The sequence below is a fragment of the Lactuca saligna genome, chromosome 9, assembly GCF_052625555.1.
Source record: "Lactuca saligna cultivar CGN05327 chromosome 9, ASM5262555v1, whole genome shotgun sequence".
Taxonomy (NCBI): domain Eukaryota; kingdom Viridiplantae; phylum Streptophyta; class Magnoliopsida; order Asterales; family Asteraceae; genus Lactuca; species Lactuca saligna.
In genome coordinates, this window is record NC_136425.1 from 74,131,921 (window position 1) to 74,150,658 (window position 18,738).

At 34.4% G+C, this 18,738-nt stretch overlaps 1 protein-coding gene across 1 annotated transcript; it reads left to right on the forward strand.

Moving 5' to 3' along the window:
• The first annotated feature begins 13,880 nt into the window (after positions 1 to 13,880).
• LOC145016493 (uncharacterized) lies at positions 13,881 to 15,553 on the forward strand. Its single transcript, XM_078974794.1, has 2 exons — positions 13,881 to 14,592; positions 15,387 to 15,553. Exons 1-2 carry the CDS (start codon positions 13,881 to 13,883, stop codon positions 15,551 to 15,553), a joined length of 879 nt encoding a protein of 292 aa, XP_078830920.1.
• The last annotated feature ends 3,185 nt before the right edge of the window (positions 15,554 to 18,738 follow it).

Below are 18,738 nucleotides of genomic sequence, written 5' to 3' on the forward strand. Positions count from 1 at the left end.
TCATGAAGGCTCAATTTCCAAAAATTCTATTAGTTGAAACCAATGTTTTAAAACCCGGGTTTTTAGTTGACCCGGTGTGATGACCGGTTCACGGGTCAACCGGTTCAACCGGTTGAACCGCCGGGTCAACCCGGTTTATGATCTTTTTCTATTTTTATATATTTTTATTTGCATGTATAATCCATAAACATATAAAATCAATAATTTGATATCCACAAAGTTTAAACATTGAAAAACATTAAAGAAACCGCAAACGGCCCGTTGTTTTGACGTTCGATACTTGTATCAAACTATCCGAACCCTATTAAAACGGGTCAATCCGGTTTTAACCGGTTCGACATAAGCGGTCAAACCGCGGTTTAGGGGAAACCCGGCCGGTTCGATCCGGTTCGTATTTTTACAAAAAACCGGTCTCAATTGACCCGCCTTTTACACCGGGTCACGGTCCAACCGGTTCAACCGGCCGGGTCGACCCGGGTTTTAAAACATTGGTTGAAACGATTTAAAAAATTTAGACAATAGTGAAGGAGGTGTCCAAAAGCGTGTTTAGTCTCTATTTTAAAAAATTAACTTGGATTGTCCCTCGTTTGTTTAAAACTTGCACATTTCATCCCTCTTGACATAAAAAGATTATTTTGCCCTTAAAAAATTATTTTTTTAATTTTCTTTTATTGTTTTATCATTTTTTAAATTAAACAAAAAAAAAAAAGAAAAAAAATATATCGGGTACCCACCCTCCCCCTTCCCTTTCCCAGTGTCCTTTCCTCTCACAGAAAACCTTCCCATCTCCGATCAAAATCCTCAGGAGAATCACCGATAGATTTTCCACTGCCACTTCATTTTGGTTCTAGACTCATCTCACCACCTATTCTCTTCCTCTTGATTCGACTCAAAATCGGCCTCACCCACACCATGTACAACCTCCCTCTTACCATTTAACAACCTCCTGAATCCACCGGTCAGACTCTAACTATGGTTGCTACACAATTTAGAAGAAGAGATTATCAGAGGAGGTTATACTTGATCTGAAATCCCTAAAGTGAAATCCGTCATGAAATGCCCAAAGTTCTCGCTATAAAACCACACATTTCCCCTATATGAATCTAAAACCCTAGGCGTACAGGCGAAGAAGGAGATCGTCGATCGAAAAAGGAGGAGGATAGAGATGTATTACAGGTGATGACGTACAGTTAAAGAAGGAGATTGTCGATCACGAAACCCTAGGCGGCGATTTGAAACCCTTATATGTGTTCTTGGTTGTTGAAGGTCGTCGACGTGACAACAGTTGTGCTTGGTGGTTGAAACTGGCTCACAATGAAGAGGATGGTTGAATGGTGGAGAAGATTACAAGATGGTGAGTGGAGAATAAGGGATATCTGATCGGAAAAGGAGGAGGAGAGAGATGTCATGGTTCTGGAAAATAATAATGGTCGTGAGTGGTGCTCCGACAATGGTGGCAGGTGGTTTTTAGACGATGTTGGTAGTCGGTGGTCCGGCGATGGTGGTCCGCCGGAAAGAAAATTGTGGTGTTTGATATTTTTTTTGTGAGGGTGAGGTTTTGGAAATAAGGAGATATACATTTTTCTAGATATTAATCTATAATTAATATCAATAAAAAATAAAAAATAATTGGAAATTATATAAAAAGGGCATTATGGTCATTTCAGATTTGATATGGATTAAATTTGCAATAAAACAACATATCAGAGACGAAGCATGCAAACATTAAACAAACGAGGGACGGTCCGAGTTAAATTTTGAAAATTGGAACTAAACACGTTTTTCTGGCATGTGCACGAGGGAAGATTGATGTAATTTACCCTAAAACATATCCTCAAAAAGATGTAGAAGGTCCAATGGATTTGGTCTCAAATATGGAGCCCACCACCAAGTCTATCCCATCAATACTTGACCCTTATTCGAAGCAAATAAGAAAGAATTAGGAAGTTGTCAATTTAAACTCCTCCTGCCCACAAAAGAATTTTATGAAAGAAAGAATGAATTAGGAAGCTATCAATTTAAACTCCTCCTGCGCACAAAAGAATTTTATGAAAGAATTTCATGTATATCCTTTTAAATCTTAAAATATTATATTTAATCAGTTTAAATTTTTAATATCATATTTATTTTTCATAAACCTTCAAAATATCATATTTGTCTAAATCTTTTTTTATAATGTTTTTAGTATTTTATAATCATTTTTTATACCTTAAAATTATTATAATAATTAAAAATTTAACAATATTATCCTTACATCTATGATAATAGAATGTCAAATGTGAACTTCTAAATTGTTGGAATGTCGTCCTCTTGACAAACAAAAAGATTCATTTTCAACCCTCCATATGGAATGTATATTTTGACTGTTTAGTTTTTGTTGTTGTTGTTGATTATTATCATGTTGTAGATAAAAGATATTTTACATATTACCATTGACATTTTGATGTCTGACAATAGCATATACGATATTTTGATATTTAAGAAGAGCATATATGATATTTTGATGTTTAAAAATGATATATATGATATTTTGAAATTTTATGAATGTTAAATATGATATTTAAAATTTTTATGAAGGGTAAGTATGATTTTTAGAAATTAAGTTGGGTAAATATGATATTTTGATGTTTAAGAATGACATATATGAAATTCTTCCCAAAATAAATGAGTATATATTGTAATTATGATATGGGCCCACAAATGATCGAAAGGACCGTGCTCCTCATTCCATACGTAATCCTAGTTATTTTTAATTCAGGAACAATTCATTAATATCACTCTCGTGTTGCGGGGGTTAGTTGTCGTTACTTATGTGTTTTGATGTTGTCATATGAACGTGTTTAACCATGTTTCATCTAATATTAATGAACTGTTCCTGAAATTTTTTTCTCTTTTTATAAAGTTCTCATGCTTTTTTTTGTTATTATATTTATCTTTTTTCTAGAAAATGAGTATTTTATTAATAAAATGTAATGTATATGAACGTCTTTATGATTAAATATCATTTTTTTTATAAAGTTTTTATAGTTTTTACAAGAATCCTAACATTTTCCATTGCGTGACATTATCAAATACAAAACCATAAGATTTATATATAATGATTAGAAAGAAAAGTACATAATTATAATTATCTCATTTCAATAGCATTAACCACTTGTTCATCATCAAATCTGTTTCAAATATAGAAAAGATATCAAACTATAACTTCAACAAAAAGAAGTGAATTTATCAGGACAAACAATAATCAAAAGAAGCCCTAAATTATCCATTTTTAAGGAGACACCCAAATCAAAAGAGGATTAAATTTGTAAAAGAAATTTGACTTTCAATTAAATGGGAGTAGTAACTATAAAAACATTATTTCTGAAACATAATTAATCAAAATTCAGAATTCAAATCTACAAATTCGACATGGCAAACTAAAACTCGAATTAAAATAACATATAACTCTATTTAAGAGTTTATTAAGTATGACGACAATATATATAGCCTTCCACCAATCTATTAGCCATATAGAATTCAAAATTGCATAAACAATTATATCGATGGTAAGAAAGAAGGCTATAAGAGGCTGTCAGGTAAGAACATACACTAATTATAGAAGAATTTCATCATAATATCGGTTATGAAATAAGAATAAGACAAAATGAATAGGTGAAAAAATTTGACTTATCTTTCCTTCCTGAATCAAAAGTGATCTAATGAGTTGGATGACGGAGGAATGGAAGTATCAGATTATGATAAATTGAGTTGTCAGTGATACCACATCATTCATTTACCTGGAAAAAAAAACAACATAAACATGCATGAGAACAGAGGATTTTTTTTCAAATATGAATGTATAAAAGAAACAAAAGTTTGAAGAAAATGATATTTATCACTGCTAATATTTCGATTCATTTAATATTATATAAATAAGATTACAAAACAGGTCCTATGCAAAAATGTTTTACAGAAATAGTCCATACTTAATTAAAAAAAAGGTCCCTATGGAAAAAAAATACCATGAATTTCCAGTTTTACCCTTGACAATGTATATGCTGTCAATCAACCGGTAAAAACGGCTAATTAGAATCAACAATTCATTCAAAATCGTCCGAGATAATATGTTCAATGTAACATCCCAAAAATCGAGACAAAAATTTTTGTTTTAACTTATATTACCTGTAAAATTGATTAAGGAAAACAATACTGATATCACATCAAACCACAAAACCATAGTTACATGTCTCAAAAACCATAATGTCAAATAGTATAAAGTCAGAATACAACCCCAGTGTTCTCAAGTGTGGAATCATATGTGTGCGATGTGATACTATCCAGCTGCCTCCTTCCCTTTAGATGAAGAGGTACCTGAAATCAAAACTGAAACTCGTAAGCACAAAGCTTAGTGAGTTCCCCCATCATACCACACAACACATAATAGTGTCTATTCCTCGGTATATTTCACTTGGTACCCGGAAACTAACCTCCCCCTCAGTATCTTTCAACCAGTAACTGAGAGCTAACCTCTCCTTTGGTATCTTACAATCGGTAATCGGGAGCTAACCTCCCCCTCTGTATCTTTCAATCGGTAACCGGGGAGTATTTCTCCCCCTACCGCTATCGCATAATAATGTAACATGATAATACTATCACACCCCCAAACCGGAATGGCGGAAACGTTCGGGGGCGGAGGACGTCATGTTCAGTATCATAATAATGCATAATAGTAAAACAAGAAACAACATCATCCATTGCATTAATAGTATAATTTATACATGTGTGTTTTGAATGTATTTGTAAGAAACCATATATATATATATATATATATATATATATATATATATATATATATATATATATATATATATATATATATATATATATATCAAAATAAAAGACGAGTCTGAAAGTGTTCCGTCTTCTTAAAACCTATATATATATATATATATATATATATATATATATATATATATATATATATATATCAAAATAAAAGATGAGTCTGAAAGTGTTCCGTCTTCTCAAAACCTAGCCATCTGTACCTGTCTACTGGTGACCTGAGAATACAAGTTATTTTCAAAGAGTAGATTAACATTTAAGCTGGTGAGTTCATAAGTATTTTAGTGTTCAAAAGTTTGTATTAGTTTCATGAAAATGTTTGCAAATGTTTGAATGTAAATGTTTGTATATTTCCTAGAAAATCCTATATTTTCTACTAAAATGGAAAGTAGTCTTCTACCAAGACCCAATTGTTTTATATGTTTGTTCTTTTGCAAAAGTGAGTGTTTTTTACAAGTACGACTATCATTACTAGAAAATAGTTTACATTACCTTTTATGTCAGAAGATCACTATATGAATGTAATGAGAAAATAAAAATGTGCAGTAGTATTGTATATAGTAACTACTGAAGTGCTAACTACCTTAAAACCAATTTGTTTAATTAAGGCAAAATGTGATGAGATTATAACTATGCTTGATTAACTAGTATAAAACACGACGTTCCAAAGACATCGAAATGATATGACATTTGTTACCTGTAGACCTGTAAGTTCCACTGTAGCTAGCAACAAGGTGTAGGATGGTTAATCCCTATACACAAACTTACGCTCTCCTTCCAGGAGACTCTGGTTACAAAATGTGACACAATAGTATAATGCCATGCCATGAAGTAGTGACTCACATTAATGTTATCTTTGTTATTGTATTTGTATAGTATGTTCCTTCTTTTCTAGTGTATAGTACGTTCCTTCTGTTCTAGCGTATAGTATGTTTGAACTGACTCATGTATGAACTGATTCTTGTAAGTTTCATTGTTCTAGAAATAGTAAGTATTAATTCACTAAAATATACCTATTATAGTTTACTAGTATAAATGTTTGACTATTACTGATGTATAGAAAAGACTCAATTACTTACCAAGCAACTAAGTTAAGTAAAATCCTTAAAATGGGTTTGATATTCACATACCTATTTACTAAGTATAACTATGATTTAACCAACATTCGGACTAGCGATCCTACCTCGAGCCCACAACCAAACAAGGAATAAGAGTCAAGGTATCTAGCAATAATCCTAAGTCTGTTAAAGCATACTTATATGTAAATAGATAGACAAATATGATTTGATATAAAGAAGTTTATAAAAGCATTAAAAGAGTTTTCAACAAGTTTGAGTATAAGAAATCCTTTTGAATGTTGTTTTCATATGTGAAATGATTACACAATTTCATTGTGTTATACTTGTATCCCCCCCCTAAAATCATTCAAAAGTATTTAAAAGCATAGTTGTAGGGGTATGAACTCACTTCTAGTGAGTGATTCGGATGAAAGATCGATATAGGATGCTAAGTATGCCAAATGGAAACCAGAGCGCAAACAGATCCTAATAAACATGTAATAACACATATATGTGTACAATTAGTGTACATAACAACTAAAAATGTATGGGAAACGTCCTTAGGAACTAGGAAAATCTCACAATGGAGTGTATCAATCACATATGATTGATAAAAGAGAGTTTACAGCCACACTTATGAGTGTTTACGACCATGGGTGTGTTTACGGCCAAGAACACTTGAAGTGTTCACGGCCCAGGCTTGGTATAAAGAGGGTTTACGACCATGGATGAAGGGTTCATGGCCACCTTATGAGCTAAGAAGGGTTTACGGCCCCAAGAAGGGTTTACGACCGTAAACTCTTGAAGTTCATGCATTTTGATTCTTGATTAATGCTTAAAGGGTGTTTGTTTTATGAGGCTTCAAGAGTTTCTAATGGGTAACAAGTATATGGAAATGATACTTACGATTTGGAAGACCTTGGGGGTTCAAGGCCACCAAGAACAAGTGTGTGTTCTTGGTGAAAGATGATGATCTTGAAGATCTAAAGCAAAAGATTTGGATTTATGGATGAAATCAAAGGGGTTCACTTTGAATGTGAAGGATATCAACTAACAATGGAAGGAATACTTACAACTTTAAAGAGAAAGGATGATTTCCTTGATGATACTTGAGAGAGTTTGAGAGTTCTTGACTTGAAGTTGTGAATAATGAAGAAAAGATAAGGATATTTATACTAATGAAGAGAGTTCATGGTTGGCCATGGGTTTATGGCCGTAAAACCTAGTTTGCGGCCGTGAACCCCTTGTGAAGGTGGTTCCAGCTGATTCCCACTCAAAGAACTTAAGATAACGCATCCTAACACACCATCATTTACTGTACTAGGCTTAGAACTCTCATAGAGACCCTTCATAAAGCTAAAAGGTAATAGAAACAAGTCTGAATTTTGATTTGATTGAATGGATTTACAAGATAGAAATTTTGGGTTGTCATAAATACGGCTAAGCATGCGTGGGTACTATCCACCCCTTTAGTATCTTTCAACCGGTAATGTAACGCCATGTTCCGAGTACATATTTATTTTGATTAAATGTTCTTTTGGGAAGAGCTACTCAGCGAGTTGTAGCCCTAACTCGCCAAGTAGATGTCGAGTGGATGCGGGGTTTAAGTGATCTACTTGGCGAGTCCACGCCTAGACACGGTGAGTAGGCCAATCAGGAGGAGACCCTAATCCTTAGGGTTTGCACCCTATTTAAACGTACTTATAGCCCCATCTCAGCCTCCATCGCCCTCAGAGCATTCGTTATCGAAAACCCTAGCCTCCATTGGTAAGTTTGAGTGATTGATTGCCTTGTGAAGGGACTTTTGGTGCACTTTGGAGCAAGTGGAAGAAGGGAGAAGTTGAAGAGGTTAAGGAAGGGGACTTAGATCCAGAACACATTCATTTGTGGTCATCCATTCTGGTAATAAAGTTTCCATCTTGGTTATTGATCTATTAGATCTTGTTTGTCCCTAAATTGTTGCTTTTAAGCCCTAAAACCCCAAATCCTTGAAGAGAAACCTTATGGTTGAGTTATACTTCAGATCTGGACTCTCATTACCTTCTTGAAGTGTTAAGTTTCGGTCATATTGGTGATTAAGGTCCCTCTTGAGCTTAGAACCCCATTAAGAGCTTAGTTTGGACATTTGAAGCCTCTAAAGCTATGCATGCACGTAAAGTTTCCAACTTTACGTGATAAGCATGCCCTAGAAGCCTAGATCTGTGGTTTGGAGCCGCTGCATGGCTCAAATCAGGTCTGTATAGAAAAAGGACTGAATGAACTCGGCGAGTAGAACAATGGACTCGGCGAGTCCTATGAAGATAGCCGTGGACTCGGCAAGTTGGATGAGTAACTCGACGAGTCCGATGAAGATTGCCTTGGACTCAACGAGTTGCTCTTCAAATCGGCGAGTTGGATGAACTTGGACTTAGTATGTATGCATCGAGGAAGAACGCGTCGAGTCTTCGCTAAGATTGACGAGTAGAAACGGGTGTAGAACTAGAACATATGGAAGGGACCCAGCGAGTTGGCGAGCCAAATCGGCGAGTCCGGTCAACCAGGAAGTTGATTTTAACCAAGATGTTGACTTTGACCGGGGGTAAAATAGTCATTTTACCCTAAGATTAGTTATCAGTATTCGACTTAGTGTTTATGGAAATTGTAGTCGGTGAGTTCCGGTTCAGCAGTCAGGTGCTCAGCAAGCAGACTTTCAGCAACTACTTCGAGGTGAGTTACCTTCCAGTAGCGGTGGGTCTAAGGCCACAATGTCGGCCCACTAGTAGGAATTGTATGATTAGATGATTGTCTTTGTGATATTCATCTAGGGTTGCCACTACTTGTGTTATGTTTATGTGTTTGTACCATATGATGTTATGTACTAGCGATAGTAGGGGAGATAGTCCCCAAGTTACCGGTCGATAGGGCCGAAGGGGTAGTCATGCCCAACCATGCTAAATAGATTATGTGATACGTGTTATGTGGTAGTGGTAGGGGGAAATAGTCCTTAGTATCCGGTCGAAAGGATCGAAGGGGAGACCAGCACCCAGATATGCTAGTCAGTATCCTGTTGAAAGGACCGAAGGGGAGACCAACACCCAAATATGCTAGTCAGTATCTGGTCGAATGGATCGAAGGGGAGACCAGCACCGAGATATGCTAGTCATTATCCGGTCGAAAGGACCGAAGGGGAGACCAACACCCATATATGCTAGTCATTATCCGGTCGAGAGGACCGAAGGGGTAGGTCGGGAACCCAGATATGCCTGACAATATTTGTATGTTATATGGTTATTTGGTATGCGGTACGTTGGGGGAACTCACTAAGCTTTGTGCTTACGGTTTTTAGTTGTTGTTTCAGGTACCTCTTCAACCAAGGGGAAGGAGCTGGCGCGGGAGCGACATATCACAGACACGCTCTTGTTTTTCCGCACTATGAGACATTCTGGGATTTGTACTCTGATATTATTATGGTTTATGTTATGCTTTACAAACGCGAGACATGTTTTATTAAATGATATGGTCGAATGATATTTTGTTACCAACGTTTTGCAAATCACTTAATTAAAAAATGAATTTTTTGGTCCATAATTTTTGGGATATTACAGGTAACCAGGGACTATCCCACCCCTATCCATACTACATATATATCATAGCATCCTAGCACATAATAACAGACTCAACATGCCAGACGATTATCACAAAGACAATCATCTTTACTATGTACTACTACTAATGGGATGACCTTGGCGCCTTAGACCCGTTTCTTTTGGAAGGTAACTCACCTCAATGTCGTGTAGTGTTTGTACTGTCCTCGGTATGGAAATCAACCCTTCTCGACTCCTCAATACGTACACAACACCCTTTCTACATTACTATTTCATGCTCATAACCCTTACAAGGTCACCCAAGTCCAAGTTAAAGTCAAGGTCAATACCTGGTCAAAGTCAACATCTAGTTGACTAGACTCACCGAGTCCCCATGTCCACAAAAGCTACAACACTGTCCCTACTCATCGAGTCTAGCAAGAGCTCGATGAGTTCACATTCAACAACACATTGGACCTTCTTCAACCGACTCATCGAGTTCATTCTTGAACTCGTCTAGTTCATATTCATCTGCATGGATGAGTTCAGTCTATGACTCGTCGAGTTCCCCCTGAACTCGTTGAGTCCGTCTTCATGTGTTTGGGACATTACCTTGAACTCACCGAGTTAGCTCATACATTTGCCGAGTTCTTTGATTTCCAGGTCCCTAATGAGCCTAAACAACTGAGGGACCTTCAGTCTTAGCATCTGGTCCATCAACAGAAAGGATTTGATGGAACATACGTCCCGACTCGCCAAGTCCCTCTTTGTCCCAAGCTATACAGTAGATTATAATGGGCCTTAATGCATTAAAACCATAGATCTGACCTCCTAAGGTCCATTTTATACGTAAAGTTCCAATCTTGACGTCCATGCATGGGGTTTTTGGCTCAAAAAGCCATAAAAAGATGTATATAAGAAGCATGGGTCTCACATGGCCATAAAGTTAGCGCTTTTATGCCATCTGAACCCTCAATGGTTCCATATTTGAAGTGTAACTCCAAACACACTCACAAAATTGGATTATAACTTCACCAACTCTTGAAAAGGGTAGAAAATAGCCCCAAAAAGAGATAGATGGTCAATGTTCAAGCTTTTTACCTTGAATAAACTAAGAATGAAGCAAAACCTCTGGATCTACTAGCTTCCCCTTGAAATCCCAAGCTTCCTTATTCTCTTCCAACTTCAAATTCACACAAAAGTCACCAAAAAGCTCAAGAACACTTAAAAGAGGCTTAGGGTTCGATTTAGGGCTTTCTCTAGGTTGGGAGGAACAATGGAGGCTGGTTTGGAGCGTTATAAGTTGTTTAAATAGGGTGCAAACCCGAAATATTAGGGTTTCATCCAGGTAGTCCTACTGGTCGAGTCGGTCTCCCGACTCGTCGAGTAGGTCACTTAACCCACCGATCCAAAGTCAAGTCTACTCGACAAGTTGGGCCTCCAACTCACCGATTCCCAGAGAAAAATATGAGTTTACTTTAATTAAAATATGTATCAGGAACCGGGTGTTACATTCAAGTTGAAACTAATAAAAACTTCACAATTGCAAATCAGTTCGAAATTTGATAAAACCTTGATGTCATTTTTATCTCTCTCTGTTTCCATCAAATCTATGTGAAAAAAATATGTACGAAAATATAGTTAAAAACTACACATAATGAAAAGGAAATCAGTACATATAATGAATAATTCATTCATCCAAAAGAATGAACCTCCTAAGCATAGAGATCTGTACATATGGTTCTTGGGTATCTATGTAAAAGAACAAATGTCAATTATGTGCTCAATTGGTTGCCCTTTTTACCTTGAATGAACTGATAATGAAGCAAAACCTCTGGATCTACTAGATTCCACTTGAACTCCTAAGCTTCCTTCTTCTCTTCCAACTTCAAATTTACACAAAAGTCACCAAAAAGATCAAGAACACTCAAAAGAGGCTTAGGGTTCAAGTTAGGGCTTTATCTGGGTTGGGAGGAACAATGGAGGTTGGGTTGGGGCGTTATAAGTTGTTTAAATAGGGTGAAAACCCCAAATATTAGGGTTTCATCCAGACAGTCCTACTCGTCGAGTCGGTCTCCCGACTTGTCGAGTAGGTCACTTATCCCACCAATCCAAAGTCAAGTCTACTCGACAAGTTGGGCCTCCAACTCGCCAATTTCCAGAGCAAAACATGAGTTTACTTTAATTAAAATATGTATCAGGAATCGGGTGTTACGTTTAGGTTGCAACTAATAAAAACTTCACAATTGCAAATCAGTTTGAAATTTGATAAAACCTTGATGTCATTTTTATCTCCCTCTGTTTCCATCAAATCTATGTGAAAAAAATAATATGTAAGAAAATATAGTTAAAAGCTACACATAATGAAAAGGAAATCAGTACATATAATGAACAGTTCATTCATCCAAAAGAATGAACCTCCTAAGCATAGAGATTCGTACATATGGTTCTTGGGTATCTATGTAAAAGAAAAAATGACAATTATGTTCTCAGTTGGTTGCCCCTTTTATGTTGAATGAACTGAGAATGAAGCAAACCTCTGGATCTACTAGCTTCTAATTGAAATCCTAAGCTTCCTTCATCTCTTCCAACTTCAAATTCACACAAAACTCACCAGAAAGCTCAAGAACACTCAAAAGAGGCTTAGGGTTCGAGTTAGGACTTTCTTTGGGTTGAGAGGAACAATGGAGGCTGGGTTTGGGCATTATAAGTTGTTTAAATATGGTGAAAACCCTAAATATTAGGGTTTCATCCAGACAGACCTACTCGTCGAGTCGGTCTCCCCACTTGTCGAGTAGGTCACTTATCCCACCGATCCAAAGTCAAGTCTACTCGACAAGTTGGGCCTCCAACTCGCCAATTCCTAGAGCAAAACATGAGTTTACTTTAATTAAAATATGTAGTAGGAACCGAGTGTTACATTCAGGTTGCAACTAATATAAACTTCACAATTGCAAATCAGTTCGAAATTTGATAAAACCTTGATGTCATTTTTATCTCCATCTATTTCCATCAAATCTATGTGAAAAAATAATATGTTAGAAAATATAGTTAAAAGCTACACATAATGGAAAGGAAATCAGTACATATAATGAACAGTTCATTCATCCAAAAGAATGAACCTCCTAATCATAAAGATCCGTACATATGGTTCTTGGGTATCTATGTAAAAGAATAAATGACAATTATGTGCTCAATTGGTTGCCCTTTGATTTCAGTGGTGCTTCATGAGTTGTCAGATGATAGTTAGTTACATATTCTGTAATTTCAAACATAGATTAGAAAATTAAACCTCAAATTACGAAAAAAGGGACTAAAATAACCTCTAATAACCCTTGTCATAGTTAATTAGTCTTGCCTTTTCTTAATCACATCGGTTGTTGTCATGAAATATTGTTCCACATTGATCGAATCTTTGGTATTAGTCTCAAGGAAAGGGGTCCCAAGCTTATCAGAAAATGTCTGTAGGGACATGAAATGCATGATCTTATAAAAAGTCACATGATGCACGATCCTTGTAGTAGCTTACAAGAAAAAAGTCCATGTATGCAGGGTGTGCCAAAAATATGTTGTTTCAGATATCCTAGGCAATTCAATGAAAAGATATCACAAGGAGAGGAATCATATCCACTATATAGAAGTAGAAATAATGGAATTGAGGTGACTGCAAGAAAATACAACATTAGATAACAGATGGGTGGCTCCATACAACCCAAAATTGTCAATGATGTTTAATTTTCATATCAACGTTGAGGTTTGTTCGAGTATAAAGTATGTGAAGTACCTCTTCAAATATTTTTATAAGGGCCATGACAAACAAGTTATCCATATTGATAAAGACCAAGAAAATATTGTTATTAATGAGATACGAAAGTTTCAAGACGCACGTTATGTATCCCCTCCCGAGGCATTATGGTGTGTTTTTAGCTTTCCTCTTTCAAAAATCCACCCTTGTGTGATGGCCTTGCAAATACATCTCCTGAATCAACAATTGGTTTGGTTCAAAGACGATGACAGAATGGAAGACATTGTTAATAAGGAGAAAGGAAAAAAATTCAATGTTGGCAGCATTTTTCAAGAAGAATAAAGAAGATTCGAATGAAAGAAAATATTTGTATAAGGATTTTCGCAAACATTTTACATGGAATCGGAGCAACCATTGTTATAGGACCAGGGAACATAAATAAATGATTGGTTGACTTTTTATGCTAATCCAGCTGAAGGAGAGAGATACTACCTACACCTGCTTTTATTTCATATTACTGGGCCTACTTGCTTTAAAGATTTATACACAACCAATGGTGTATTACACCCTACATTTTGAAAAGCAACTCTTGAAAGAGATTTAATAGAGACCGATGATAATTTATCATAATGTCTTGTAGAGGCTCCCTTATTTCAATTTCCCAGCGTACTTAGAAGGTTATTTGCGACGATGTTGATTTTTTGTGAATCAGGAAATGTTCGCAAGTTATGGGATAACCACTATGATTCTCTTTCTGAAGATTATAGGAAACAATATGGATGTGCCGAACGAGTGCAAAATATGGTCCTCATCGACATTAGAGTATTCCTAGAATCTATGAGTAAAAAGCTTAGTGACTACGACCTTCCAAATGTTAGTGCACACATTGATTTACAATCAAGAGCCTATCGTGAGGTGCACGAAGAATACTCTATAAATGTGGAATATGAAGACTTACATGCACGAGACTCTCTCAATCCAGACCAAAGGTTTGCATATGATAAGATAATGAGGCATGTGGATGAAAATATTCCCGGTGTGTTCTTCATAGATGGTCCCAATGGACCTGGAAAGACATTTTTGTACAAAGCTTTGTTGGCCAATATTCGTGCCCGTGGTCTTATTGCACTTGTAACTGCCATGTTAGGTGTTGCGGCTAACAACATGCCAGGAGGGAGAACAACTCATTCGCAATTTGGAATTCCCCTTAATCTTGATAATAACTTGATGTGCAAGATCACTAAACAAAGAGGGAAGGCTCAGCTACTTCGCGAGGCAAAGTTAATCATATGGGATGAAGAAGCAATGGCTAAGAGGCAGGCGGTAAAAGCAGTTGATCGGACAATGCAAGACATGACAAATAAGAAGCTCCCTTTCGGTGGAAAGATAATGGTTATGGGAGGTGACTTTAGACAAGTGTTGACGGTCATGAGACGTCGCACTCGAGCACAAATTATGGACTCTAGCTTACGAATCTCACCTCTATGGGCTTCAGTTAAAAGGCTTCGATTAATTATCAACATGAGAGCGGTAAATGACCCATGGTTTTTTGATTTTTTATTACGAGTCAGTGATGGAATGAGGAAACATTGGACGAGCCCTTTATTCGTATACCTGATAACATGTCCATTCCATACACTAATAAAACTAATTTAGTGGACGATCTGATTGATGCAATATTTCCTTCTTTGCAATCCAACGACGCCGATTCAAGATTTATCATTTCGAGGGCGATATTGTCAACTAAAAATGAAGATGTTTATGAGATTAAGAATAAGTTGATCGAACGATTTTCTGCCGAGAATAAAGTTTACTACAATTTTTATGAAGCGGAAGATGACTAAAATAACTTATATCCGGTGGAATATTTGAACTCGTTAAATGTTAATGGTGTACCCCCTCATTATCTTCGGTTAAAAACTAGGTGCCCAATAATACTTTTGCGAAACATCGATCCTTCAAATGGGTTATGTAATGACACCAGATTGATATGTCGATCTTTCCAAAAAAATGTCATTGATACAGAGATAGATGTTGGTCAACATGCTAGAAAAAGAGTGTTTTTACCACAAATTCCTCTATGTCTGTTTGACGATGAGATGTTCCCATTCAAACTAAAGAGAAAGTAGTTTCCAATTCAACTTAGTTTCTCTATGACAATCAATAAAGCTTAAGGACAAACAATTCCAAATGTAGGTGTTTATCTACCAGAATCGGTATTCTCACATGGCCAACTTTATGTGGCGTCGTCCAGAGGAATATCACGTGTCAATACCAAGGTATTAGTAAAGCTGGAAAAAACGTTTGATAATGATGGAATCTACACATCAAACTTTGTGTACACAGAAGTTTTATGTGATTAACAAGGTACAGTCTTCAACTTATTACTTTACAATTTCTTCAAATATGTATCTTAGATGCTCATTTGACGTTTAATGCAGGGCTAGCAGATGAAGCAACATGATTGCAGATTGGTGTAGTTTATATATTAGACACGTTATAAATGCACAAAACTAAATGATTGCAGATTGTTGTTATTTATATATTGTAAAATCAAGTATGAACTATTAGATGAAATTCCAAATGTTGACTCAACTTTTGTTGTATTGTATGACTAAGCACCTAGCAAGAAACTATCCGTTGAAATGAATTATTCGACAAAAAACAGTCCTCCAAAATGTTGCGATGAATAGCTCACGTCTAAAGGAAACTAATCATCACTGATAAAACTATATTCTGAAAGAAACTCTTTGCCTTCCGGCGCTTAGCGCATGTAAACGGCTAATATATATATATATATATATATATATATATATATATATATATATATATATATATATATATATGTATATATATATATATATATATGAGGGTTCAATTGAGAAAAAGAAGGTTGAGAATCGGGGAATTATTATCAGCCACATATTTCTTTTGCCGCAAAACACTTAGGCGTACCGTCTGAAATGGATAACGGGTAAACATATGTTTTCCAATCAATCATGTTTCCTTATAATATGCTAATCATTACCTTAGTATATACAAAAACATACTATTTTTTTTTTTTTTGTTTTTTTGATTTTTAGAAAGTCATTTTTTTGAAAAATTATTTTAAATATATCAAAATTCATAATTTTTTATTTCCTAACATAGACATCCATATTAATATCGTTTTAAGATAAAATAAAAAAATTATTATTTTAGAGTTTCAGTCTCGTTATTCACTTATGAATAAAACGTGTGTTTATTAGTTATTTATTATTTATTATTTTTTAATAGTTTAAGTGTCGTTCATATATGAATATTGCACGTAATAAAGTTTTTTTTTTTTTTACTTAAAATATATTTTTACATCATCTTTCATCATATATTATATTTATATATGAATAAAATGTGTATTAGTTGTCATCATATTTTATATTCATATATGAATAAAAACATTTCTCAGATTTTTATTACAGTTAATTTGTTATTCATATATTAATTAGTAGTATAAATGATACTTAAACTGTAAAAATAATTAATTATATATTTTTATTCATAAGTGAATAACGAATGTACTGTAGGAAAAATTTGATGTATTTTTTTTCACTTGTTAATAACGATAGCTGAAAATATAAAAAAAATATTTTTTTTATTTTATATTAAAAGTATATATCAATATTGATGTCTATTTGTAGAGAATAAAAAATCATAAATTTTGATATATTTAAAATCATCTTTCGATAAAATAGTTTCTTAAAAATTTTAAAAACAAAAACAAAAAACTATGTTTTTGTATATATTAAGGTAATGATTAGTATAGTTTAAAAAAAAACATTTTTTGTTAAAAACACATGTGTATTCTTTATCCATTTCTGCTGGTATAACAGAGGAATTTGCGGCAAAAATAAATGAATGGCTGAGAATGATTCCCCTATTTTCAACCTTTTTTATTTTCTCAATTGAACTTATATATATATATATATATATATATATATATATATATATATATATATATATATATATATATATATATATATATATATATATATATTCTAATAAATGAATATGTTTATTCTCCTATTAACAAGTGTCATACTATTAGAACTCCTTATTAATTATCAATTTCAATTTTCAAATTTTAATATTCTCACTCTAATTATATTAAATTAATAATTGATTCTCAATTTTAAATTTTAATTTTTTTCACTCTAATTATATTAAATTAATAACATTAATAACATTAGATTAAAAAATAAAATAAACTTAATACAAATGATAAGACGATATAACTTCAGGTATTTATTTAAATCAACGATTATTATTTTATATAACTAAAAAAATATCTCTTAAGTAATAATTTATTTAAAATAACTGATTAATAATTTTGATTTTTTAATATTAAAATTTAATTAATTTTATAACCGTGGTTCTCACGGGTTATATATATATATATGGGTTCAATTGAGAAAATAAAAAAGGTTGGGAATGGGGGAATCATTTTCAGCCACTCATTTAATCTCAGCATAAAAAGACACGGTGACAAACTTGTAAATATGATAATAACATTCAATCTCAAATACGTAACTGTATAGAAATTTCGATCGTTTATCATCCAAGTTTCTCCTCCAACCTTCAACAATTGTGACAACCCGAAAGTTTCATTCGTACAAACCCTTCAGTCAAGGACTTCAAATAAAAGTTAAATACTTTTCTGTTAATTTTTAGCCGGTTTAAAGTCCGTTTGAGTGTTTTGAAATATTTATTCTTGAAACGAACGAATAAAAGGAAGTATTCTCTAGGGTCTTGGAGTAGCAAACACACACGTAACACCTTAATAAGGAGTTCACGACCAAACTTATAGAGTTTGGGCCGTAAACTCCCTTAGGGCCGCAAACTCATGCTTAAGGCATGAGTTTACTCTTCATTCTCTCATTCTCCAACTTTCAAACTCAAGAACTCCCACCATTCTCTCTCAAGTATCATAACCCCTTTCTTCCAATCTTCCAAAAACGTAAGTGTTTCTTCACTTGATTTGTTGTTATAGCCTTACATCTAGTTGTTATACATCATTTCATGCATGAATTCTTCATTTTCACTTAGATCTTCAAGTGTTCTTCAAAACACCAAAAACACCAAGAACACACACTAGTGTTCTTGGACCTTAAACACCCAAACAAGCTTCTATATTGTAAGTACACTTGTCCTAGCTTATTATATACTAGATTGAACTTGTTTACACCTAGAAATCATCAATAAAACACAATCAAAAGAGAGTTTACATCCAAGGAGCCTCCTTGGGCTGTAAACTCTATTTAAGGGTACATTTGTGGAACCGTCCTACACATTGCTGCTAGCTACAATGGGACCTGTAGGTCTTCGGGTGATGAATGTCATAACATCTCGATGTCTTACATCGTCGTGGTTCACTAGGTCAATCAAGTATGGTTACAATTACATCACATTATACCTTAATTAACAATTGGCTTAAGGTAGTTAGTACAACTGTAGTTATAATATTATTATACTACAATACTTCATTATTTTCCCTTTACATCTACTTTGTGAT